This window comes from Bacillus rossius, chromosome 1, assembly GCF_032445375.1.
Source record: "Bacillus rossius redtenbacheri isolate Brsri chromosome 1, Brsri_v3, whole genome shotgun sequence".
Lineage (NCBI taxonomy): Eukaryota > Metazoa > Arthropoda > Insecta > Phasmatodea > Bacillidae > Bacillus > Bacillus rossius.
This window is the reverse complement of record NC_086330.1, coordinates 237,438,263-237,460,647: the sequence shown is the minus strand read 5'-3', so window position 1 is coordinate 237,460,647 and position 22,385 is coordinate 237,438,263. Positions and strand designations below refer to the sequence as shown.

The 22,385-nt window shown below is 35.7% G+C and overlaps 1 protein-coding gene across 3 annotated transcripts in view; it reads right to left on the bottom strand.

Moving 5' to 3' along the window:
- LOC134527386 (integrin alpha-4-like) overlaps positions 1-22,385 on the bottom strand; it is a 155,716-nt gene that overhangs the window by 45,857 nt on the left and 87,474 nt on the right. For all 3 annotated transcript variants that reach the window (XR_010074179.1, XM_063360034.1, XM_063360033.1), the window contains exons 8-16: positions 14,262-14,347; positions 12,794-13,015; positions 12,380-12,491; positions 11,217-11,402; positions 9,716-9,889; positions 7,530-7,663; positions 1,424-1,517; positions 1,087-1,222; positions 266-482 (exon numbers count right to left, since the gene is read on the bottom strand). Coding sequence is in view for 2 of the 3 variants with exons in the window: in XM_063360034.1 (XP_063216104.1) it covers positions 266-482; positions 1,087-1,222; positions 1,424-1,517; positions 7,530-7,663; positions 9,716-9,889; positions 11,217-11,402; positions 12,380-12,491; positions 12,794-13,015; positions 14,262-14,347 (1,361 nt within the window). In the remaining variant the exon portion in view is untranslated. The remainder of the gene's footprint in view (positions 1-265; positions 483-1,086; positions 1,223-1,423; positions 1,518-7,529; positions 7,664-9,715; positions 9,890-11,216; positions 11,403-12,379; positions 12,492-12,793; positions 13,016-14,261; positions 14,348-22,385) is intronic.

The following is a 22,385-nucleotide window of genomic DNA, read 5'->3' as shown; positions in this document are numbered from 1 at the left end:
GGTATGCTATGTATAATATTCATTAGGAAACGAATATTGATTATTTCAAATAGTATTCGAGAGTGAATCAAATATGAATAATTTATTATTTGCATTCAAAATTTTTCACAGGCCTAATTATTTGTATTAAGACTGATTATAAGCAGTTACCACAACTGCATGATTGTTAGGCAGCAAATTGCAAATGATGATTACGACAATACCAGTGAAAGTGCAGTATCTAGATATGCACTATTTTAAGTCTGCTAGATATAAATACCCTCACCGGCTGGCTGACATTAGTGAGAGGCTTATGACCCAGAGTACACTCAAGGCGCAGAGTCAACGTGTCGGGAAGCTGTTGGCAGGAGGATGGTATCTTCACCAGTGAGACATCTCCTGATGTTTCTAAAGTGAACCAGCTCTGATAAGCCGGTTCCTTTGAGTTTGCCACGCTCACAGCCACACTAAATGGTTTCTCCGGATCCAGTATGAATGGCTCACTGAAACATTTAAACAAATTGTTTATTACTTGAAGACTACACAAAACTAATGATTTACAGGAATTTTGTACACTAAATTTAAATACAGGGTAACATTCATCAAGAATGTAACTGTTTATTTTAACATTTAATTTAGTGCCATGTTATAACGCAAAAATTCAGCAAAAATACTTAATTTTAGAAGCCTCATAAGTAAGAAACATTCCCACTTTCAATAAATATTGTTTCGGTTAGGGCACCAGGAAAAAATATTTATGTTTCTAGCCATGCTCAAAACATAAACTCTTTTGCACCAATCTGCAAGAAAATAACTTTAATAATCTCTATAGCCAAGATTTTATGGTGTTATAAAAAAGCAAATTTTATCATTGTAAATAGTGGATTTTATGTTAATCATCATTAAAATTTTTAAAAAAATATGCAAGAACAACACTGATCAACACCTTCTACAATTTGTGTTAAGATACTTAAAATGTGTACATAAACCAACATACACTGATGAGATTAAGTTAAACAAAAAACTACAACTAAAATATTCAAAACACTTCTGTGATGTTCCTTAGTTTAAGCAAATACTATAAATAAGAAACTATCAGATACTCACGTGATATTTACAAACTGTACATGCACAGCCAGGTCTGTTTGACACACTGCATCGCTCCCACAGCCGTTGTCAAAGAGCACAGACATCACAGTGCCGTTACTGCCAGGGTCCACTACCGGGCATGACTGGCAGAAGTCTGCACAGACAAATTATTTCAGGACACAGAGCAGTGATGATAAGTACAGTTTTACATACCTAGCAGAGATCACTTTAACTAGGTTTGTAATCAGTTTAGAGCAAGTTAAAAATTTTCTCTGAAATATTTGATCCCATAAAAAATTATGTATAATTAAAGATGATAAATCTAAAAAATTATATGAATCCATGTCTCACTTACCTCCTTTTAGATTACTTCCAGCCACTACAATAGTGTCTTGTAGAGACAAATCTAAAGACACTTTTACAGGGCTGGCGAAGTCATCCACTCCCGTCTGTGGGAAAATAAACACATCAGCAGAATATAAAATTTCATGACAATAGATGCAACACATATCAACTTGCTTAGTACTTTACGGCCAGGAAAGTAATTTAGTTCAACAATAAAAAATGAAGTATTGTCCACTGATAATAACTGATATCTGAAGTTGCAAGAGGACAGAACAAAGTGCCGAGTATTGAAACACGCACGTGCATGAAAGCATTTGCATGAGAGCAAGAGACACAAAAACACACACACTCAACATGTACATCAAATACTAACAAGCTGTGTACAAGAATAACATATTGTCTGTGCCATAAGATTGTTCCTGGCGACAATCATACTATGCAATATTCCCTGCCATATAACTGTGTTCATATCTGCCTGCTCAAAAAATTGCCTATTTCTTAGGCATTTAATCATTTCCGCTGAAACTTTTGAATGTGTTTTACGTTAAAACAGTGCGTTCTATTCAGTTGCAACAAAAGGTTGCCTTATCATTTTTACTAAGGGGAGAAAATTTAACTACCTATAAGAATTTTAATAGAATTAAACACAATCCCCACAGTTGTAGTTAAATTTAAAATAGGTTTTTATTAGTGATGGGTCAAATCCCATTTTTCCCGAATCCGAATCTTGAATTTGAATCCCAAACAGTACCTCGAATCCACCCCTCGAATCCGAATCCAGATCTCAAGGGTTAATTATAAAATAATTTATAAGTTAAGAGAAAAAATTAAACATTATGCATAATTATTTAACCCTTTAAATTTTTATTTAAAAAAAACAAGCATTATTTTCTTGATGGTATGATGTATCTAGGTTTGAGGTGAGCTACTAGAGCTCTGAAACCTTTATCTTTGACCACTGTAAAAGGCTGATTATCAAAACAAATCATCTCTCCGATTAACCTAGTAATACCAGCACTTTTTGAATCGCCTAGCTTAAATTTCTCTTTTTTTTTCAATGAAACCCTTAAGTGTTGGTTGAGTGTTATGTAACATGGGTTTGCTACATTTTGGTTTATCTTCTGCATTAGGCGAACCAGTTTCAGTTGTAACTAAATTTGGTTCATCTACATTCTCACAAATATTTTCGTTAGGCTTACTAACTGAACATGATGCGGCCCTAACATGAACTGGGTGTAGCTTCAAATGTTTCTCGTGCCACCACGAGAAATGTTTTGTTTACAGTGATTGCAGGTGGCATATTTAGGATTAGCATAAACTGAAAACTGTTCCTACACTTCAACATTTTGATCTTCTCTAATCTCGTAAATTAAATTTCTTGCATTTAAATAACACTCTCACACCTTTCCTACAAAAACACCATGGTTTCTGGAATTCATGTATCCACGGAAATCGGAAAACGAAATTCAACATCCGACGGAACAATATTTTGTAGTTACCAACTTGACATTTGTTAAAAGTCCCAAATGAAGATAAACGCTTTCCTGAAATATTTAATGGAAACTGAAAGGCGCCATCTTGGCTTCAATGGTTTTAGGCCATAAGAAATATTGGCGTGCATCTTTTAAAATTAACCCTCACTAAAGCATAGTGTTAATATGCTCGAAGTTAAAAGTTACGTGGTGTTTTCTCCAGTTTACCCATTAAAATTCTTTATATTAATATCAGTTATTTTTTGTGTTGCTCAAAATGATTGGCAAACAAATTCATTGGTTGGCCATCATGGAATTTTCTGATAATACATACTTTAACGTTGGTAGTCTACACAAAACAAACTTGATCCTAAAAAAAATTTATAAATAGAATATGTATCAGAATATTTAAAATTGAATCACGATTAAAATAATAATTGTATAATGTATTAATTTTTATCATTCATTATTTCATTGTTATTAGTAAATGTGTGACCGTAACTTGTGATGAAAGTCGGCATTTTTGTTGTATTACTAAGTAACTGATTTCTCGGTAAAGTTATTTAAAAAAAAAACAAGATTCATATTACTAATCTAGATCCTAAATGTGCTTTATTTTATTTTTTAGCATATTCTGAGAATACATCTGTGATTTATGCCTTATTTAATGCTAATGTAGCGACAATGCATCCATGTTCATGAATATAAAGTATGTTTCCCAAATCAGTACATGCTTCATAATTTTTTTATATAACAAATTAAAAGTACAAAACCTCAATAGGATGTGTTCCATGGAAAACGTAAACAGGTCAAGTAAATTGTAAGTATTTAAGTTTTTAAAGTACATACTACATTTACTTCAATATTTTTCCTCGAATCCCGAATCTTTTCCCTCGAATTTCGAATCTTTCGAATACTAGAGATTTGGTGGGATTCGAGGATTCGAGGATTTGACCGGCCCATCCCTAATTTTTATATATTATTGTAACTCCATTTGAAAAATTTAATTTTCAAGTGTTGATATCACTGGAATTGAACTAGTCTGCAAGTGGCTTAGATAAATTCTACTTCAATTTACATAATAAATCACCTACCAAAATATTTCCTATGAGTTTCCAAACAACATGTACACAAAAGCTATTTGTCCTTCACACAGTGCTGTGGTATTTAGTTATTTATGGCATTAATTACTTAATTAGTCATATATCCAGTTCTTGCAGAATATTTTAACAAAACAAGTCTGGTTGGTAAAATAGTAAATTTTATTACTAAAACATTCATTTTCTTTCAAAGAGGTAATTTTCTTGTTAGGAACCTTTTTTTTTTTTTGCAGGATATTTCTCACATTCTTCCACTCCTCCTCACACAGAAACACACACACAAACTATCTCTCAGCATACTTTACTTCTGTTCATTTATTTTTGTGCTGTTGTGTGCCATTTTAAACAAATGTCATTTAAATAACTTATACTTACAAAAACAGCCCTTCAGAAGCTGTCTTAAACAGTTAAACACAGTATAAATTTAATATTAGTTGTTAAGTCAATCCAGCAGGGCATTACATAACTCTTAACTTTGAATTCCTTGTAATATTTGAATATTTCATACTGGTATTTGGAAGGTTATAATTTACATACTATTTAGAGTTTGGTAGGCTTCTGCGAGCAGAAGATTTTCACTTCGAGTCGAGCTCGAGCGAGTTTGCTAAAATACTCGCGAGTATCGAGTCGAGTTCGAGTTTTTTTTTAAAGTTTATTGCACATAAATTTACTGTGATGGAGTAATAAAATGTGAGAACTTTTGAGAAAAATATGGAAATAAAAAAAGAAACCATTTTCATTGTTAGCCTACTAAATAGATAGACCTACATTAGAGGTCTGCAAGCCTAAGAATTTTACTTTGAGCCAAGCTCGAGCGAGCTTACTTGAAAGTTCTCGAAGCTTGAGCTTTTGTGATACAGTTACACTTTTGGGAAATTATTTTTACCTTAAACTTAGTAGGTATAATGTTTGAATAAAGTATTAAAATGAAGTGGGCTTATTAATTTTGGGTAACTATTTACAGAGTGCTTTTATAATTTGCACTGCTAGGAAAAAAAACATGTTTTCCATTGAATCTAACCTGTTTCCATTGGTTCATTAGCAACTGATATCATCCAACTAACATAACCACAGTTTACAAGTACGTATATGTTTGTGTAAATGTAACATATCTTTGGAATAATTTCATCCTTGTCAATTTTTCTGGAGTCCTTACTGAGCTTCAACTAACTGAGCACCAAAAATCATGTTGTTTGAAAAGTACATTCACATTGTTTCAACATTTCCACTTTTCAGCACAAAAATTCTGAGAGAGATTGTCATAGAGTATTAAATTCTGTTCTTCAATCTATCATGCAGAAAAATAATTTGTTCTGCACGTTCAGGAGTTAAATTAGCTCTACGATTGGAGATGGTGTTTACAGCAGATGAGAAGCATTTCTCGCTGGCAACCTGTGTGGCTGGAATGCTTTAGTAAAATTGTTGGTAAATATGTAGAGTCGCGGTATATGCGGAAAAAAAATGCTAAAATTCCGAAAATACTTTTATTCTATGCTCTTTCACTTCCTCTTTTCAAATCAACCGGCGGAGATAAGAAATTCCAAATACTTTAGGAATATCGAATTTTTTAATTTTCATCACAATACCTGGGTATTCATGCGGCGATCACCATTGTTTCTGGTTTACGAGTATCTATTATGTTTCTTATTGGACAATTTTGTCACGTGACAGTTCCGTGATTGGCCAGTATTCAAATGAACCAATACGTGATTATTTATTTATTTATTAATGTTCCGTCGGAGGTATCGCGACGTAGGTGAACGACTACATCATTTCCTTCTAATGGCAAAGGAAATGTACCCGCCTCCAACTTAGGTGGGTTTTTAACGTTTCTAATTTTAAAGTCTTATTTTTTATTTGGATATTGTTGCGCAAGTAATAAGTAACAAAAATATTTTACGTGAGTTGTTAATGTTCATCATTTGTCCGGGTTTGTTAGGTCAGGTCAGTTACATTATAAATACTTTAAAACTAAAGAACCATTGAAATTAATTCACATTATTTTTTATGTCCGCTTAGTTTGAAAGTATTAATAATGTAACTGACCTGACCTAATCGACCATTTTATTTATTAAGCATTCACGAACATACGGCAAAATAACAAAAATGGCGTCGGTCTAATGGTTGTACAGGTGTTGTATTGCAAAATTAAAAAATTCTATATCTCCTAAAGTATTTGGAATTTCTTATCTCCGCCGGTTGATTTGAAAAGAGGAAGTGAAAGAGCATAGATTTTTAGCATTTTTTTTCGCATATACCGTTACTCTACATATTTACCAAATTGTTTAACCTCAAAATTAGTGTCAAATATCTGTAACTTGTCATTAAGTTTAATCAATTTAAAGTAATAAAAATAGAAGCATTTTACTTAATTCAATTTACACTTGCAAAAAAAACTTACGCACAATAAACCTACATGGAAATTAAAGTCTTTTTCAATGTCCTGTAGTCTGAAATATGTTTACTCATGTCATCAAATGTAGAGCTGTACTGAAGAAGCCGATTTTGCCAATATTTAGTTGAATCGGCATTTCTGCCAACTTCCAATACTCTTGTTAATTTTCGGCCGATATTACTGAAAAACGAAAGAGAGACTGCCATAACCTAAAAATCCACGAGTACCCTTTTCACTTTTCGTAGTAGTACTGCATTCTTTCAGATCACATTATTTCTTAGCAACATGTGCCAACCGTACATATCAAGATTTAACATCCTTTTTTTTTCAATAATGTTCTTTAATTTTAATATGTCCTAAATAAATACATTACCATCACGGTAAATACACATCTCGGTTATTACGGCAACTATAGTGCAAATGTGGTAACTATCATGCTTCTGCAGTAGTTATGGTATCTACAAAGAATCTTTAGTTCTTTTTATGGTAATTATCTTAAGATAACTATTGGAATTGTACTGTAGTTATGGTACATCATCCATATTTCTTCGTAAGTTGTTGTTCATTTGTCTTTTCTTCATATTTATATTTACGTGCGCCATTACTGGCAGGAACTTTCATAAAAATTTTAAACGGGACTTTATATCACACATTTAATGGCGTAAATGATGAGACCCCGGACAATTTAAACGCTTTTTACAGTAAAATGCGGGAAATGTTTCCGCATAAAGCGGGAAATACTTCCGCATAAAGCAGGAAAGTGATACATTAATGCTATGCGGAAAATTATAGAAGTAAAAAAAATTAATCACGGAAATTCGTAAATCCCGGGTACGTAAAAATGATGTGTTCATGTATACGGTCGATCATGTTACATTATAAAGTAAAGGATAATAGTGTTGTAAGACTTTCATTCCGATATAATGAGAGTTTTTTTTTCTATAGGTAGAGTGCAAGAAAAGCTCGCTCGAATTTCGAGTTGTTGAAAACCACGAGCTCGAGTTCGAGTATTACTAAAAAACTCGACTCGAAACTCGAATTTCGAGTACTCGCAGGTGTCTAGAGTTTGGGTATAATTCCGGCACAACAAGGCATTACACATAAACTTGTCATAGAAGAGGGCATCGAGTGGTTGGTATTGTTAGGTACCTTTATCTTCACAGTGTAACGCTTGCAGTCTTGAGCCTGTCTGCTGACGGTTGTGTTGAAACTGAGGCCGTTCTCCTGGCCATGAACACTGACTCTGTTGAGATCTGAGTCCACCTTCAGGGAAGCAGTTATGCCTGCAAGAAACACAAATATGATAAAGTCTGACATCCTTGCAGTTAAGGGCACAACACCAAAAGTTTGAATTTTACTCTTTAGGTTAAAGTTTAATTGGCTTACATAAAAATATTATTGATTAAAATAAGTCTGGCCTCAACTTTGGATTGAATGTGATTTTTAAATTCTTTCCTAACAACTACGCACCTACTGTATTTACCTGAAAATGTAATGCAATGATTTTTACCAAAACTACTGAAAACAAAAGTGGGGGTCGGATTATAATCACAAACTTGTAGCTTACCAATGGGGACCAACGTATACCACCACATTCATAGCTTTCTGAATAACCACTTTTGAACATCTATATATATAAAAATTTAGCTTCCGTATGTATTTGGCCGCAAAACTCGGAAAGTATACGATGGTTTGGATTGAAATTTTTACAGAACATTGCATCTTAACAGAAGAGTGTTTATATGAAATAAAAGTTTGGGAAAATCCACCGGAAAAGTCGGAAAAAAAGTTTCTATAACTAAATATCATGGTCACCCAACTTAGTTGTGACCACGCTCGACGATGCTGTACCATATTGTCGAAGTTCAAGCACATCAGGCTACTCGACCATTGTGCCTTGACGACTATAATTTACACAAATATGTATATATATATATATATATATATATATATATTTCAAGAAAGAATAAAAAACTTTATTTAATTTGAAAGTATATTCTTTCGACTCTATTGATAAAAATACGTTTAAATTAAAAAATATTCAAATTTTTGGAGCACAGTAAAAAAAATGCATTTAACCACGAATATGCGAGTTAAACTTCAGAACGATCCAACAGCAGTCATATTTTCAAGACAATTAATTGAAGTTGGTAACGGCACTGTACCTACAAATCCAGAAACAGGAAAAATCAGCTTATCATCTGATTTATGCAACATCGTAGATTCAAAAGAGGAATTAGTAGACAAGGTATTCCAAAACATCGAAACAAAATTCAAAAATCATGCATGGTTGAGCGAAAGAGCCATTCTAGCGGCTAAAAATGTTGACGTACACGATATGAACAATAGTATTATAAACAGAATCGAAGGTGAAACAATGACATACAAATCTATTGATTCAGTAGTGCACCAAAATGAAGCAGTGAACTTTCCAACGGAATTTCTCAATTCACTTGATGTTCCAGGATTACCACCACATATTTTGAATTTGAAAATTGGTGTGCCAATTATATTGCTTTGAAATATCTGTCAGCCTAAATTATGTAATGGTACACGATTAGTAGTTAAAAAATTAATGGATAATCTTATTGAAGCAACAATTTTGATTGGACTTCATAAAGGTGAAGACGTATTACTTCCACGAATGCCACTTATTCCGACAGATATGGCGTTCGAGTTCAAACGACTTCAATTTCCAATACGCCTTGCGTTCGCTATGACCATCAATAAAGCACAAGGACAATCTTTGCAAGTGTGCGGTTTGAATTTAGAAAATGAATGCTTCTATCATGGACAGTTATATGTCGGGTGCTCCAGAGTCGGTAAACCATCTGATCTATATGTTTATGCAAAAAATGGGAAAACAAGGAATGTAGTCCTTCCATTAGCTTTACAATAAAAATATTTAAGCTAAACACATTTTTATTTCTTCTATTACATTCCACAGCCATGCACAGTAAAATATTAAATTAAACAATGAATTAATATTAAACTGTGCCACAGCAAAGCGTGGCCGGGTTTAGCTAGTAAGTCATAATACAATTTTTTTTTCTAAATGCATTTCGAAGTTTCAAATGAGAGTGGAATCAGAAAACGTTTAGTAAATATTGAACAAATTTATTAATTAATATAATGTTCAAGTGCTTTGTACTTTAATGGCGATTTCCTCTCCGTAAAGTCTTTTTCATCCTTTTCATAAATGCATATCAAAAATTTTTGGATCGCATTATATTTAGAGTCACATTATTTTTGGGCAAATAGAGTATTTACTATTTAGTTAATACATACTATAAACAGCCATCTACGAGACACATGACACAGTATGCAGTACTCACCCAACTGTGGTGGCAAGAATTGACCGGTGAAGTTAACACAAGCAGTGAAGGAGAATGCGAGGTCATCCAGACTGATCATAGCAACATCAGCGGACAGCGTCCCGTGCAGATGTACCACCGGCCGAGACCTCAGAACCACAGCCTGGGCAGAGCTGTAGGCACCCACCGCGATGTCTGCAACACCAGCAGGCTTGTGTGTTGACACAGACACTCACGAGTTTGACCTCCTACCAGCCATAACCCATCAACACCCAAGGCCTGTGTGCAGCGCCGAAACTTTAAAAACAACGCTGGGAGCTAGTACATCGCAAAGCCATGATCAAGCTTCCAAAAATAACTGCAGAGTTTACCTCATTCGTGCTAGCAGTCCATGTACTTTTATGTCAAAGAATTAATATAAAAAGAATAATTATAAAACTTATATATAAAAATGAATGTTTGTGTGTTTGTCTTCTATGAGATCATGCATCATTCATCAGATTGGGTTGAAACTTTGCACACTTGACCTTCCAAACAAGGGATAGGTCACTGCCTAGGTGAGATTTCGATAAAACAAAACCTTAATGCAGAATTTAATTATTATTGGTGAAATTTCACCATTACATTGTTGTCATACAGACTAAAACCACAAAATAATGCGGGCTATTAAATGTAGTTCACTCGGTACAAGACCGCTTGCACGTTGCATGAAATCAGTGAGCTATCAATATCGATATTGGACTATGCGAGCGCAATCTACACAGTAATCAACTTAACCAAATATGAATGTTCTGCAGAAACAATTGCCTAGTGATGGTGGTGTATGGTTATATTCCCAACGTGAACAGTTGAACTAATGAAAACTGACCCTAGAGGTTTGTATTCTGAAAACAATTGATTGCACAACGAACCTCCAGTAATATTATCCTACCAAAACAATATACGGGCGGCTGCTAAGTGCACTCGAAGGACCGTGCGACTAATCAATATGGCCAGCTACAACTTACGATTTCATTTGGTCATTATCAATCATTAACTATCCTACCCAGAAATATTGCAAATATAGCGAAAATATGCATCATCGCAAGATTTTAGGTAAAATATGCAATAACCAACAAAAATGGGCTAAATATGCAAATGCATATGCAAATATGCAATCACATATAATCCGGTCTCTAGTGATAAGAAAAGTCTGCATGTTTAAGATAATAGGGAACTATAGAAAGGGCTTTATGATATTTTTGGGACAGCTTATCATAACTAAAAGCAGTATATAAATTTAATAGATATTACATATTAGGAGCTTGGTCCTTCAACTCCATTTATCACCCAGTTACTGTATGGCACTGTCCATGTACCATGTCAGGTCAGAATGTTCACCTGTTACTAGGTTAATGTAGTCAAGAGTACACTACTAATACATATATGAAATGTGAACATTTCTAATTTAACCAGGTTGTACCATCCATAATGCAAATTTGTGTTGGACTTTGAGCACTAAGAGTTCTGTAAGAGTCTGTACCGTTGTAGTGGTTGCCATCAATGTCCAGCCCAGATGAAATGCTGAATCCAAAGCCGGCAAGGGGAATATGGGATGCAACATCGGAAGCCAAGATGCGTTGGGCATAGTTTGGTTTCATGCCATTTTTGCATCCGTGATAGATGTAGATAGCGCCCTTGTCTTCATACGGTGCACCAACAGCAAGATCTGCCAAGAAATGTAATTGCTCTTAAAGTCATCCTTTCACTCTTCCTATATTCACCTACATGCTCAGGAATGCCTCCTGACGGTATAACATAGTATTTCCAAGACTAACATTTCTTAGTTTTAACCAATTCCCTTTTTGCAAGAAAAATATACACCAGTCTTTCTGAGTAGATCAAGATCATTTCAACTCCAATACAAACCATGTTGAGGAGTACATACTTAATAATGCTTGATAAGTGACACTAGAAGACCAAAAGTGAAGACTTCTCTATAGAATAATTTAACCATGTAATAAAAGTAGTTGAATATCATTAAAATAAAGTTTCATGATAATGTTTCATGTATTTCCAAAATGGTACAAAATATTAAAATAGATGCCTGTAAAGGTACTTTAATAGTAATAGTAATAATATTATTAATAATAATAATAATAATAATAATAATAAACACAATGAAACATTAACAAAAATATTACAACCATCATTCGGAAACCAATAAAAAAACTTAAAAATCTAACACTAGGTAGCACATTTACAGACAACTTTTATTAGACATTACATTTTGTATTTCAAGTTATATTATATTATATTACATTACATTACATTTACTTATACTTCTAAATATTCATTCCGATTTCTTTTATTCATGTTGAGTTCATACCTCCAACTACTGTATTTATATTTAATGTGCGACTATACACTGAAGAAAGGAGTTTAAAAACAAAATGCAAGATAGGAAAAAAGCTGTTGAAAATCAAAATTTTTGAATACTCGCATTAGTACCGTTTATTTCGAGGCTACTTTTTTGACTTTCGTAACTTACAAACACCTGCTATAGGACCTTCTTCCTCGTAACTCCTCAAATCCAACACATTTGAATATTTAACTATAGAAAAAATAATAAAAACTTAGCACTTTAGGTTGAAAAAAAATTATTCTTAAATAAAATAAACAAACTTGTATGACATACAAACATACCTTGATAACCATCCATGTTTATGTCGCCAATAGATGCCATGGCTGTCCCAAAATTTGCTGAGGGGCATGAACTACCGGTGATTACTGTGTCGTTCATGTCTTGCAGCTTTCCCTGAGAAATATTTAAAATGAAAAAAATTCAGGACTCAACCTTTACCAAAACTAAAAAAGAATTGTGTATATATGTGTGTGTGTGTGTGTGTGTGTGTGTGTGTGTGTGTGTGTGTGTGTGTGTGTGTGTGTGTGTGTATATATATATATATATATATATATATATATATATATGTATATATATTTAATGTTATGGAGTCAAAAAACTTTTAAATCAGGATATATCACATTAACACTAAGGGAAAAGCACGAGTGCATGCAGATGTAAACAATAATATTGGGTGGTGGATCAGAGGGACGTACGTGCGGGCTGCCGAGGTAGACGTAGATGCGGCCGTGGTCGCCCGCCAGGGAGCCACGCGCCGAGTGGCGGGGTGCGCCCACAACCAGGTCGTCAAAGCCATCCGCGTTCAGGTCCAGCACACACAACACCGAGCCGAAGTACTCCCCCATCTGCCGCCCCTCCAGCTGCTCGTGGGTCTGCAGCGGCTGCCAGGGTTCCTCCGTCAGACCGAACACCAGTACCTAAGAAACCATTCATGTCTGTTTTATGTTTGTAATGATGACCAAGATGAATCCTTAATCAGCACATTTATATCTCCATGTTTCTCCATAACACAACTCTCTACATCCTTGAACAAAAAACAAAACGGCAATACAACCTTAAACAAAACACTCTCCATATCCGACCATGTTCCGACAAACAACACTTCCTCCTCCGTACCAACCCATAAACATAAAAACTTTACAGTCTGTATGAACTAATTAATTAAATACAGCTGAACATCTCCTTTCAGTACCCTTCCATCACTTGCCTAAACCACTGCAACATTTTTAGAGATATAAAAATAATGCTTTTCGTTTAATTTTACCATAACGTGCATTAACCAAAATAAAACCATCTTAGCAGTAAATAATCAATTTCAAACACAGAATATTTTTATAGGATGTTAAGTCGAGTAAATATTTCTCTTGATATGCTAACAACCTAACTGGGTGTATCCCAGCTTATGAAAAATTCTTAAATTCCCAGTTAAAAGCACTTAATTCTTTCAACAGTTGAATTCAAAAGCGAACAGATAAGCCAGAATGGACTGCAGTGCTTAACTACTTGTCAATGTCAGGGTGACTATATGACGGGGGAAAAGCCAGGTTTGACCTTGCGAGGAATGGACCCCACACCACCCTGTCGGGCCCAGCCCCTGGCGACACCGCTGTGAGGCGTACGAGAAGCTGCCAAGGGAGCTCCCACATACACAGCACACCAGGTTCAACATTGTGATTTCCAGCATTTAAGGAGGCTGAAATTCATACGAGTGATGGGTCGAATCCATTTTTCCTCAAATACAAATCTTGAATTTGATCCTTATGAGTACCTCAAATCAAAATACAGAATAAAATAAGATTCAAGCAAAATCAGAAATTTCATTTTTAAGGAATATTATACACATACAATTTGTATGTGTATCTATGTAAGAGTGTGTATGCATTTGTATACATAGAATATTAATATCTATGTTAAAAGTACAATTTCTTTCTATGTTAAAAACATTAACTGAAATGCTAAACAAACATTCTAAGAGTACTGTAGCTTAGTGCCAGATACCTACAAATATTTCTTTCATAGCTTCTGTGGTGATTAATAATGTAGTGCTTGTCAACTACAAATGTGAATTTCTGAAATTTCTTTCCTCAAATATATTTTACGCCTGTCATGGGAGAAATGAGGACCAACAGTTGACACGAGGCAGGAAGAGGGTCAGCTACTCACCTTGCCCTTCAGCAAGGCAGCTCTGGGTGCCCCGCTCACATACAGTGTTTGTGACGAATAGAATTTCCCAGAACACACAGAAAAACCTGGGGGGGAAAAAAAGAAAGCAAAAAATATTGCACAACTGTAATCCTGAATCATCCATTCTTCAAACCCTTGCTTTACTGCTTTGCATTTACTTGCCAAACATGAATTAAACTTTGTAGGCATACCTATGTTTACATCTTTCAAGTACCTTCAAACAACAATTTGAAAAAAAATTGCTGGAATGTGAAGTGCTGTAATGGAAAACAAAACAAAAAATATATTTAAAAAAAAAGTATTTCCAATAAAACTTCACTTTTTTCAAATTAAAATAGGGCTGTTCAGATACCTCATACTGTAAAGTTTATTGGCCGATATTCAGCTCTTGGCTGATAACAAGCACAGGTCAGAGGTATCAGGAAGAATATAATAAAAAATTGTTGTTTTTTTAAATAACTGCTAAGTATGTTTATTTGCAGTAGTTTTAATAATATTTCTTTAATGAATTATTTTAACTTCAATTTAAGACCAAATCATAAAAATTATTAACTTAGACACTGCATATTGACAAATGAATAAAAATTTTAAATATATATAATTTGATAAAAATTGCATTATTAATAATATTAATAATAATTATCTTTCAGTTACACAATGCAACCTTTTAAAATTTTGGAACAATGTTTTGAGACTGTAAGGTGATTTTAGAAGTATTTTTTATGCTGATGTCAAACATGATTTTACTTTTCCTGTATCACGTAAGGTATTTATACAATTCAATTTTGAGTTTCTTTTAAAGGGTAGCAAGACACCCCATGGCTGGAACAAGTGTTTTCGGATTCTAAATTGTGCATAACTTCTTTAATACTTTGTTTATAATGACTATTGTGGCACATAATTTAGATAATAATGTAAATGAATTATTAAAATTGCAACCATTAAAAAATGTTAAGTACATTGCAAGAGAAATAATTTCTGAATATGTAAAATAAAGTTTGTTTTCACCCATTTTCTCTCTTGTAACTTAATATTTTTGAGTGATTTCACTTTTCATATTTGATTTGCATTATTATCTAAATTATTTGCTAAATCTTAATTATAAACCAAGTATTAAAGAAGTTATGCACTATTTAGCATCCCAAAATGCTTGTTTAGGCCCAGGGTAAATAAAACCCCTGAAGTAAATGAAAATTTTTAGCAGCGTGAACAATTTATTTGAGTTTCATTTAAAAGTCATGTATTTTATAAACCAGTATGAAATTGCACTGCACTTAAATTCCAGTGACAATAGTATAATATATTATACTCACTTTAAAATTCTATGACTGTTATGAAAACACAACATTATCTGACAATTTAATTTGTCTTCGTTGATTTAACTTCAAGATCTGTCTGACAAGGGTTGAAACTTCTCTTCCTCGATTGTCTTCCTTCAGCAGTGCCATCTCTTTAAGCATGAAGTAGTAGTCCACCATCATCTTTACATCCCACCTTTCCTGATATTTCTTTTCCTGTCCTTTATGTCATCATGAAATGTTCTCCTTGTTCTTCACTGACATCATCAAGATTTGCAGGGATAAAATCAATATGAGAATGTAAGAAGTTAAGTTTAACACTCATGTTACATCCTAATGCCATGTAATCCTCCAATATTTCTTTAACCATTATTTGTAAAATGGAAATTTTTTGTTACCTAAAAGTGTGGCCACAACTTCTTTAAAAGAAACACAGGCCTTTTTTTCTACAGGATTCATCGTATTATTGAACATACTATACTATAATTTCCTTCATTAATTTTATGATCTGCTGTCCAACAAAGACCCCTTCTTTCAGTTTCGCATAAGATATTTTAGGAATTTTTTTTTACCAAATACTGGAAACGGTCACCTTCTTTTGGAAGTGCTTTGGTGCACTGCTGCATTAATCCGAGTTTAATGTGAAGTTTAATGTACCTCGCTTTGTTGAACAAGTGGTACATTAGAGATGGGTCGAGACTCGAAAAATCGAGCGCGTCTCGTCAAAGTTTAGTTTTTGGCTCGACCATAATGTTGAACAATTTCCAATCGTGAAGGTACTTAACCAAACCATGTATTTTAAAATAAAGTAAAATAAAATAAAACGAATTATTTAGGCCTACCTAGTGGAAAACCTCTGATCCAACACTGAAAACCTTGAAAACGACGTCGGAAGATTATTTAGGCTGTGTTCCAAATAATCTGCACTCGCACTTGCACTCGCACTTGCACTCGTGCTCATACTCACACCCACAATTCCTTGCGTGCAAAGTGCATGCTCCATGCGTGCTCGCCATTTGGAACACAACCATACTCCAAAGTAAACACACCCATGTGTATGAGGCTTCCTACAACAATGTACAATGCTAACAGCTTCATTTAGACATGTACGTTGGTTTATCCATCACCTAAATGCATGTATGTATATGTTTATGTTTCATCATGTTAAAATTAACTATCCTAACCTGTACCTCCGGGTCAATTTCCGTACTATTACCGGTATCATACTTGTTCATCTTTGTTGCATATTTGTTCCAAGTCTTACAGATCACATGAAGACATCGCGTGTTGTTTAATTACGAACAGGTACTTACAATGAAACGTGCATTGTTCATTTGCCTTTGTTTTAGATCAATAGTCCAGACATAAACGTAAACAAAAAATGGTTACGAGAGTACGCAACGAGCATGCATTCAAAAACACTCGATATGCGCACTCGTTCTCGTGCTCGCACTCGACTATATGGAACAACACTCTCGTGACGTCACTTCCGAGAGCGAGTACGTGAGCACGCATGTTTACCTATTTGGAACACAGCCTTATTTTCGATCGTGTATAACCGCAAACAGTGCATCCCATTCTTCAATATGCACTTAACATTTCTAATTGCAACAAAATACCTTTATTTAACTATAACGGAATTTAAAAATGTTCTCTAGTTTGAGTCATGAACAAGACCACAAACATCGTCAATATTTGGGCAGCTTTGGAAGTAAATAATATTTACTACTAAAAACAAGATAGCCGCCATTTTAACTCCGGGCCAATGGCCTACGTACGTCATCATACAGCCAGGGAATGTTGCCACATTGACAAATCGATATCAACAATAATTGAAATCTCCAACCATTTTTCCATGGCCGAACGGAAAATTGAGGTTGTTGAAGTTTATGTTTACACATGAAAGTAATGTTTGCGTCGCCGACGTCGTATTGATCATAAACTGTTTAATATTAGTGGAATGGATATGGTTGTACGGCCTAGGACGTCACAAAGTGACGAACAGAAATCAAGAGCAGAGATTTGGGAAATTTTCGAAAAAATTGATTATCAGACAGCTAGATGCAAGTGCTGCAAAAAAATTTACAAGACTCCGTCTTCATCAACTTAAAGTCTGATTCGTCACTTGGATGTGCATTTTTACTTAAAGTGTCAGTATGAAGATAAAAAAAAAGGGCAACCTTCAATAATTATATTATATTGAAAAATATTTAAATTATATTTATTTCGCTCATCATTCTGCCACTTGAACCTCGCTAAGTTTGACTCATCTCTACAAATTTCTATAAGTTCGACTCGAAGACAAATTTCTATGAGTTCGACTCGAGCTCCACTCGAAGATAAATTTCTTTGTTTAACTCGAACTCGACTCGATGCTGAAATAGGGTGACTCGACCCATCACTATGGTACTTTTATTATGTTCTGTGAACCGGGTTGTAGGGTTTTACTTTTGGGCCAGTCTGTCTTCTTCCAATGTTTGTCTTTGGCTCTGTTATCCCATTCACAAATAAAACATGGCTTTTTTGTGTAGCAAAATTGTAGACCAAGTAGCATACCAACAACTTTTAAATCACTGCAAATTGTCCGAAGAATGTTTTTCATAGTTCACACATTTTAGCAGAACTTTGAGATTTTCATGTGTTTCCTTGAGATGCACAGAATGTTCAATGAGTAACAAACAAAAGAAATTTAAATTGTGAAAAATTATACCTTTGAGGTTACTTTTGCACGAGTATATAAATAACTTCCACTCACTTGGATTTTAAGTGGCATTACATAAATTTAATAAACCGTCAATATCATAACAATAAACAAGAGAATATTCATCTTAAAGGAATTTTGTTAATTCCATCTCTCGAGTCTTATGACAAGAGAACGAAACTCCAAGTAGTAGTAGATTTTTGCTTTCAATCTTGATCCAAGCTATTAAGCAGCATCTGTTGTCAGATTTAGGTCATGAGTTAAATCGTTAAGTACATTTTGGGTGAATAATTTGGATGCAGAATTTTCTTCAGGCTTGTAATCATCAGCATTATCACATTCATTTTCTGAATTGCTCTCCTGTAGCACTGGGCCTGGGATAAGAAAAGATTCACAAAGTATAACTGGTCGTATGGCCGAAGGAATGTTTGGATAGTGTATGTCAAAGACTATATAAGTATAGGTCCTTAGTTTTTGCGTTACGACCTTGAACGTTAACCATACAGTGACGTCGTCCGACCGAAGGCCACCCTAAAACCCGACCTGGAACCGCCAGTATTCAACCCCGCTAACGGAATGCGCCCCTAGCCATGGCCCACCCAAGTCAGGCGAGCCACCAGCAACCAAGGTAGAACCCGGCCCCCTAATAGACAGACCGACATTACAGCCAACCACGTTGCAAAAACAAACACAGAATATTAAAAAATATTACGTATAAATTAAAAGTTGATTAACGAAAGTGCGACGTAGGAGTGCCCGGGCACTCACGTGTGTAAATACGTCGATACGTGAGTGTCCCCCTGGTGGCCTTCTGCCTAGATTAGTTAATTAACCCATGTGACATAATTATTAACCCCTTGTGTTTCGTTATTACCCCCCACCAGAGCAGTCCGGCAAGAGACGAACAGTCGCTGGTGTGACGTATAATTTAAAGGACATAATTCGTAAACATACTAACTCTAAATTGTAGAAGGGATGAGTAATGTTAATTTAGCCTTAATAATTAATGTAGGAATTTAGCGCCCTTAAAATCTCTTATTAATGTGTCACATCAGAAAATAACATAATGAGGTCAACCCTGGCGCGAGGGACACCAAGCCTCGGCCGGACGCCATGACATCACACCAGTACAGCGCGACTCGTAGACCGGGGCGGACGCACGTCCCACGGAGAGACATCATCCATTGTCTGCATTGAACTCACTTCTGGTAATTATAGTCACTTCCTCGAAACCTCTTTTTACTAATCTCTCCGTGCGTACCCAGTCCAATTTCAGTCCAGGACTTCATCCGGCCGCATAACTTTTAAAAACCCCTGCACCACACTTGGTCTGCGGGGTAGTTTCAATATACGGTACGGGCCGCCTCCCGAACCACAAAACTTGAACTAAAACCAGTCGCTCCGGTGCTGACTCTACCCCGTAAGGGAACTTGGACGAATTTAGCTGCGGTCCGCGCTCCACTACAGTGGATGCGAACACCGCCTCGAGACATTAATATACGGGATTGGCCGCCTCCAATCGCCCTCACCCCTCTTTTGAGTAACCAGGCTCAGAACCGCCTAGTGCCACGCTAATACGTAATAATTAGTAATTTTGTGCGACACTTTGAATCTGGAACGTCTTTAGTAAACTTGTGCGACGCGCCACCACGTAACATTCAGTAAACTTGTGCAACGTCCCATCACGTAACATTTTTTGTTAATTTGTGCCACGTCTTATTACGTAACTTTCAGACTAACTTTGTGTAATTGTGTAACTTCTGTATTGTGTGACGTCACCCTCTGTACGACGTGGTGTGTAATCAACGGTATTACACCAAGCCCACAGTCACATGAATAAACGACGCACGTCATTTGTTGCACTACTTCAGCGCCTAATAAATTAACCATATGACTCCCAACCACCGCCAAGTAGGGAATTCCTCATATCCCACGCAACATCGCCGACAGTCCTAGTGAGCCACGCAGGGTAACCGACCCCACGACCCACCTACCGACTAGAAACAGAGCTAGTCTGGCGCCCACCCGGAAACACTACATCGACAACAGCCATTCCCGCTAGGAGCCGCACCGGGACTCGAGCCCGAGACCCCGGACGACGGCAACAGCAAAAAACAGTCGTTGATATGATTTTGTGGCTCCCTCAAAACCACTGGAATTGCAAAGGGCATTGATTTTTTTGCACCATTTTTCCAGTCTCAGTCCCTCAACACATGTACGACATACCTTGTGCGGTACCTAGTTCTTGTCTTGATCACCCAGCTTTACGCCGAAGTAAGCATAATATACATTTCTCACAAAACTACTGATGTCTTGTCTTTGGGTAGCAGTTACATAAATACCACAATTATAACAAAACACGTTTGGTTTATTAAATGATTTGAATTATTGTTTCCCTTCTAAGGACAGCTGGGTGTAACAATGTGTAGTCAACCATTCCCTCTATTTCAAAATAAAATTTCCTCTTTGCAATGAAAACCCCCTTTTGGAAATTTTACGTTTAAATTAAATGATCTTCCTAAATTTAAAAAAAACTTTACATGATATTAAAAAAAGTGATAGCAAGTAAAACGGATTGCAGATCTGGAATTAGCACAAAAAAATTACTTTAGGAACATCTAAGATCAGAGAATCATAGAAAATTAAGTTGCATACTATTATTGATTAATACCATGTGGCAGTAATTGTAAATGTTGATTGTAAAAACGTACCGTTGGTGGTATTGGGATATCAGGAATTGGTGGAAAAGGAAGTATTAGATCATCCTTACTTTAAAAGTTCATTTATAAGGATGGATAAGCCCTGTGCCGATAACATATGCATGTTGGAAGAATCTAGTCGTGTGTGGTAGAATAAGAGCTGTTTAAAGTGTATAGAGTGGATTACGATAATACTCTGTTATATCGTATAATCGTCGCACATGTTTTGTTAAGATCAAGTTTGAATAGAAGGGTTGCGATTTTTATGTTAGAAAAGCAATTTTTAAAAGTTTTTTTTTTTTTTAAAACAAAACTTTTCAAGGGAAATATGTTTATTTTCAATGCAAAGTATACAAAAGCATACAAAACAATTTAATTTTTTAGTGTCATGCAATAAAAACCTAACTACAAAAACCATGACCCGAATGTAAATGGAACTTATGTTCTGGGCCCATAACTATCGTTGTAGTACGTACTGATGTCGTCCCGACCATGGCCTTTAAGCCCGTGCTCCGCACCGCTAGTACCAGATCCTGTTTTCGGAGCGCACCCCTAGCCCAGCGGGAATGAGTCAGGCTAGCGCCTCGGGCGTGACCCCTTTAGACTCAAATAAACTTAAGGGCACGAAACTCCGGGTTTTCGACCCCGTAAAACAATGAAGGGACACGACAATAGGACGCAATTATTAATTCACAGACATTAAACAATTGTGTCGTAGCCACTCTGTGCGAGCACCGCACACACGGAGCAGACAACGAACCTCATTAACAGTCACCGTGGCCACTGGCCTTAATTAAAGTGTCCATGACAATGATCAAGTCGGATTAGGAATATCCCACTAATACAGTTCACAGGGAGACAATATGTTAATAAATATACAGTCGCCAACTTGATGCCACAATTCAAATAATTAAATAGGTACTCTAAAACAATTGTTAAGCCTTAAGCACCCAATTACCAGGTGCTACCTTTTAATTGGGCACCTGGAACGTGTTTTTAGCTTATAATAGAGCAAATTAAGTTAATGTAACTTTTTGGCACCGACTCACAAAGGAGGTGAAAGTTTCCCTCCCTTGCGAGAAGGCAATGTTCGGGAGTCTCCAACCACTCCGCGCCGAATCGATGTGAGTCCGTGAGCAGCCTTCCACTTTGTTCCACCGATCGTTCATTCTGTACTCGCTTTAATATCCAAACCTTTTTACTTCATTGCTGCTCACGTCGACTCGGCATGTATTTCGCGGACCCAGGCTTATCTCGACCTTCTTCCTAAGTGGTTCCGCACCGTGTCGCGGACCACGCAATTTACGGCACTGGCCGAATCCAGCCAACGTGCTTTCGCTAAGATCGCCGCGCATACGCCTGCCGACTGCAACCTCAAGTAAGTGTAAAGTGTAATTTAGGATCA